The sequence below is a fragment of the Corvus brachyrhynchos genome, unplaced genomic scaffold, assembly GCF_000691975.1.
Source record: "Corvus brachyrhynchos isolate BGI_N302 unplaced genomic scaffold, ASM69197v1 scaffold84, whole genome shotgun sequence".
NCBI lineage: Eukaryota > Metazoa > Chordata > Aves > Passeriformes > Corvidae > Corvus > Corvus brachyrhynchos.
The window spans coordinates 2,047,077-2,052,409 of NW_008237434.1; the positions used below are offsets into that span (position 1 = coordinate 2,047,077).

Here is a 5,333-nt window from a genome sequence, read left to right on the forward strand (position 1 = left end):
CTGAACACACTATGTACATGTTCAAGAGCTTTAGGCATGTATGAAAGTTCTCACCAGGAGTGGGCTGAGGAATTCTTGCAGACAGACCCAGCAGAGCCTGCGGTGCCAGGCACCTGTGATGTGGCCACCTTACATGATCTCACCGAGGAGGTAATGCAAGTCTGCCCATGGAACCCACCTGGGGAATAGAATGCATCGCTGAATAAAACAAGTCAGCTGCTTAAAGGACAAACCAAACCTGTTCAGTTAAATGCTGCTAAGAGACACAAAAGAAATCCTACTACTTCCTTTCAGAAAGCTGCATGGTCTTACATTTGCATTGCTGGGTTTGTTTTGTTCAGCAAATAACATTAAAACCGGATTTCTTTTATTTCAATCCAGTGAGAGGTATATGAGCAAAAATAGCGAATTTGTGATTAAAATTCAGTAATGGTGTAAAATCTATTATCTGAGCTTTATATTTTCTACCTTAGCCCTTATAAAAAAAAAACTTTAGAGAAAACCACATTTTCAGAACACCACATTATATGACAGAACATAACTTCATGAACAAGTGCGTGTATTTTCCCATACAGATCTTTAAAAACATAATTCTCATGAGTGACAGGAAGATAACCTGTCACTGTGCCTTTCTTGGAGGAGAAGTAAAAAACTTGTATCTGATTGCAGTATTTTATATCTCCTCACTAGGGAACATTTAGTTACTGAAATTCTACATTTTTGGAATTTGGGAAGTATTCAAGAACTTCGATAAAAATTGAATTAATCTTAATCCCATTACTGCCACGTCATATAAGCATTAAGTTTATTGTAGAATTCTAGTCATAATGCCAGTGATAAAGCATGTGGTTAAGGGTGGTAAAACACTTTATTAAAGGAACCACTGTCTTTCTCTTTTATTTGGCTTCAGAGCATTGAAACTTCTTTTTGCTCCCCTTTGGTTTGCAAAATATGCCAGTTTGTGATGAAACCTTTGCAGACAGGAACCTTTACGCCCTTGGAAGCAGTATTTGCCTCCCAACAGTTCAAGTAAAAACTTAATTATAGGCTTTAAATGTTGCATGATGTGACAGAACAGAACAAGTAAAATAGCTGAAGCTATTCCAGCCTGCTTGCTACATAAACTTGTATGCAGCAATTTGATTATGTGAAATGCTAATCCATCTTTATTTCAGACTGGTTCAAAGAAAATGAAAAAAAAAAATTTAAAAAGCCACTGAAATATAATATGCCATGCTGCATGCCTGTGATGAGAAGGCTGAATAGAGAATCCCTGTGAAAAATGCCAACAACTTGGATTTAGAACGAAACGTTCTTGCAGTGAGAATAAACCTGCTTTTCTCTTTGTCGGCAGCAAAACCTCATTTAATGTTTTTCTAATTTCATATATATTTATCTCAAGAAATTGCTTTGTCTTTTGTGTTTTGGATGAGTATATCAATATTCTAATGCAGTACAAGCTCATTCAGCTGCACACTTCTGGGACATTGATTATACTGGAATAATCAAAGCTGGTGATATAAAAGGGACATTTTTGTGAGTGTGAGAAAACTGTGGAGTTTGCATTAGAAATATTTTGGGCTGTCAGGTTCACATAATTGCCATTGTACTCTATAGAAAACTGGTCTGTTGTACCCAAAAAACCCACAGAGCCATTGCCGGGTGGGTGGATAATGGAGAGGACAGAATCTACATCCCCCCTTTACAACCTCCAATGACAACTCCATGAGCACGTGTGTGGGGACCAGAAGGTGGAGGGCAAGAGTGGGACAGTGAGGCAGGATCAGGCATCCTGTACTTCCCATGAAGAGACCTTAACTATCACAGGTTGGTGTGCTAGTTTGTCTGAACAGCAGGAAAAACTGAGATACAAGATTAAATATTCATGGAAAACACTATAAACCAGTGGAAGTTATAGCGGAGTTATACAACTTCCACTAGCTGATGGGCTCACTCAAGTTGCCCAGTTTATGCTGTCTGCTTTCTGGTCAATGCCTAATTGTCTTCAGGAAGCTGTTCCCAAAGGACAATAAATTGGAAGACTACACACATATATATACATATATGTATACGCACAAGGTCATAGACATGCATGTATACATACAAAGTCACATTTAAAAAAAAAAACTATTGTCTTATTTCTCTCTCCAATATCTGCATTAAAAAAATCCCTATGAAGCCACAGGATAATGAATCACTAAGCAGTACAATGAGAAAGGCCAATAAGCAATATTACCAAGAGGAGAGAAGTAATAATTCTTGCTCTTACAGACCTTTCTAGTATTCCCTGCCATCAGAATCCTCCCTCTCATTAATTAGCAAAATGAATTATCCAGCTTATGAATTGTAGTTTGAAAAGAACAGCTTAAAGCAGCAAGATTTATTAGCAAAGAAAACTAAGGGTTGGAATAAGCTGATTTTATAGACTTGTTTTCTAAATGGGAAAAATTATTAAATCATCATAATAAAATTAAGCAATTATTTCACTATGACACCAAGTACCACAAAAAGGAAAAACAGCTTGATGTCCTACTAACTAAATAAAGGTTAGTAGGGGTATGAAGAAAATAGAAAATTAATTTCTAAGAGTAGATACAGGCTGGGAGATATGGAAGAAACTATATCATCAAGGGGTGACACTTCTGTCTCTTTTTTTTCTTTATAAATATCTCTGAAATTTATTTAAACTACTAAAATGGGAGGATCTATTCAATAATATCCTATATCATTCAGTAACAAATAATTACTGCCTTTTATTTAGGCATTTCACATTTTCACATACAGAACTCACACAAATGACTTCAACTCAGTATTTAAACTATACAAGTATGAAATATGCTGTAGCTCAGAAAAAAAATCACTCATGTATCCTTAACTTTGACTCAAGGGGAACATTACTGAGAAAGTCACAACAAGGTGGCATCCTTAATACATAATAATGACACATTCAGGAAATGCACCATTATTTATACATGTGACGTGCTGTAAATTGCTTCCATCATCAGAACTAATTGTAGTGATTATTAATGCAGTGTTATGAACTGTCAGAATTGCTGTTTGTAATTACATTTGTGCAAATGCTTCATTACCTGCCTAATGAATTTGGCATATATGCACATGTAAACCCCTGTTTTTGTTAACATAATGAAGGGCATTTTTTTCCCCCTTAGCTACTGATGTGGAACTGGTTTGACCTATATTACGAAGTTCAAGCATCCACTGCCAGAAAAAAGCCCATAACCCCCACCCCTTTTGATCTGGTTTATTTTCATACTCAGCAACAGCATCATATAATGCCAGCTACTTAAATAACAGCTTCAGGGAAAGAACTGTGTCCCCCCCATTCAGTATAAACATGTGATTGAGTGGAAATGACCTTGGTGTGTGGTTACCTGACCACTTCTTACCTTCTTGTGGGTCTCCAAAGAGTTGCTGAGAACAGTGACACAGACAGAGGTCTCTGGTGCTGATCGGGTACCTTCCCTTCCAGCCCCGAGGGCCAAACTTCAGTCTCCCAGCAACGCAAGTGTGAAAATTGCACAGAGGAAAAAGGATGCTTTTAAATTCCCCTTCTCTGGTACACAGTTCAAGGGTATCCTGTCAACAAAAAAAGGAGTAACTTATGCACTAGCAACCAGCAGTGCTACCGAGAGGTGTGCCAGCCTCAGCTGCCAAAAGGGAACACTCACAAGCCTGGAGACGGAAGGAGAGTGAGAAAGAGGTTTCTAAAGGATCAGAGGCTATTGGGCAGTATTTTTTGCAGTAATTCCCAGATGCTAAATTGTTGATAGTGACATTTTATTCCCAAATGTCCCTTAGGAAAGGAGAACTGTTGTGCTACTGAAACCAACAAAAACTGAGACTATACCTAGAACTCCATAAATATTACTTAGATAACCACTACAGTTTCTTAGCTAAATCACCCACAGATTTTATCTCAAGTAAAATTTACTAGTTTAGCTTTATTTAAAAGCTTTCAAACTCATTGGAATTTTTCACCATTTCCCAAAGAGTCATGGTTGAAATTGAAGTTTAATATTTTTCTTTTTGCCTTCATTATTTATAGTGTTAGTAGAGAATCTCAGCAAAATGAGATTCAGCACAGGGCTTCAGCTGGTTTTTAAATTATTTGGCATTTGACTGTAAAACCTGCAGAAATTAATCCTTATTTCTCTGATATTTTTCTATATTTTATCCTTTAGTTTAAGAAGTAATGAACATAACAAAATTATTTTGATACCCTTGAAAACAATGATGTGTGGGAGGAATATCAGAGGGATAAAGTCTTGTCTTTCAAAAGGAAATAGATCATCCTGAACTGAACAACATGCAGCAGAATCTGGGCAAAGGTGAATGATTTTATGTCTGACCAAAAAACTTCCTTAAATTAGAATGTTGAGTTTAACCATGAAAAATACAACACAAGTTTCTACCCTGAATAAAACCACAAACCCATGAAATATATTCCATCTGGATTAGGCATAGTTTGATTTTTTTGTTGTCATTGAACAAAAAGAAATTAAATATCTCAACCAGAAATGTATTAAAGATGGTGGCTGCACAGGAATTTGTGGTAAGCCACAAATACCCACGGCTCAGAATAGTGGGTGAGAAAATAGAGCTCTCTAAGTACAAAGCTTAGAAGTTGGTTAATTCAAATTTATACAGATATATATTCTTTCACTAAACACAGACTGAAGCAGGACAACAATGTACATGAATGACCTTTATTAAAAACTTTTTCTAACTTTTACAGCTTTCCATTAAAAGTATTATTATAATAAGTTATAAAAAATAGATAAAAGAACAAAATGCTGTATTAATAGTCAGCTGCTCAGCTACAATACCACAGCTATTCTTCCTTTCTCACAAATATCTTTCCAAATCAACCCATGCCATCAAAATCAATCCAGTTGTAGCTTGGACACAGCTTTTTTTATTTCCTATTTTTTTCCCCTGGCATTGGTTAGTATTCCTTTTTAAAGGAACTCTTACCCTTTTCACATCCCAGCTCTGCCATCATGTGTGCTGTGCTCAAGTAACAGAGCTGATTCACTGATGTGAATCCCTTGCTGGAAGGTGAAAGTGTGCAGTTCGGCTGCCTTCACCACGGTCTGCTTTGCTCATATGAACAAGCGACTGCTCCAGCACTTCCACTGCTGCAGGGAAGCTGACTCACACCGGGCTTGAAGATCTTTCTACAAGTTCCTGGGGTAGCAGACAGGGATGATCAGGGATCTGGAGGGAAGGAAGCTATGCACAACCTGTGATGTGCCTATTCTCCACATTCTCATGTCTTCTTTCTCCTCCTTCTTCTTTCCACCCACCCAGCA

At 37.2% G+C, this 5,333-nt stretch overlaps 1 protein-coding gene across 1 annotated transcript in view; it reads right to left on the bottom strand.

Annotated features, from left to right (window-relative positions):
- Positions 1-5,333, bottom strand: part of DNAH11 (dynein axonemal heavy chain 11) — a 108,820-nt gene that overhangs the window by 19,885 nt on the left and 83,602 nt on the right. Inside the window, 2 exon segments of the mRNA XM_017731169.1 lie at positions 55-178; positions 3,408-3,597. Of these exon segments, the coding sequence (XP_017586658.1) occupies positions 55-178; positions 3,408-3,597 (314 nt within the window).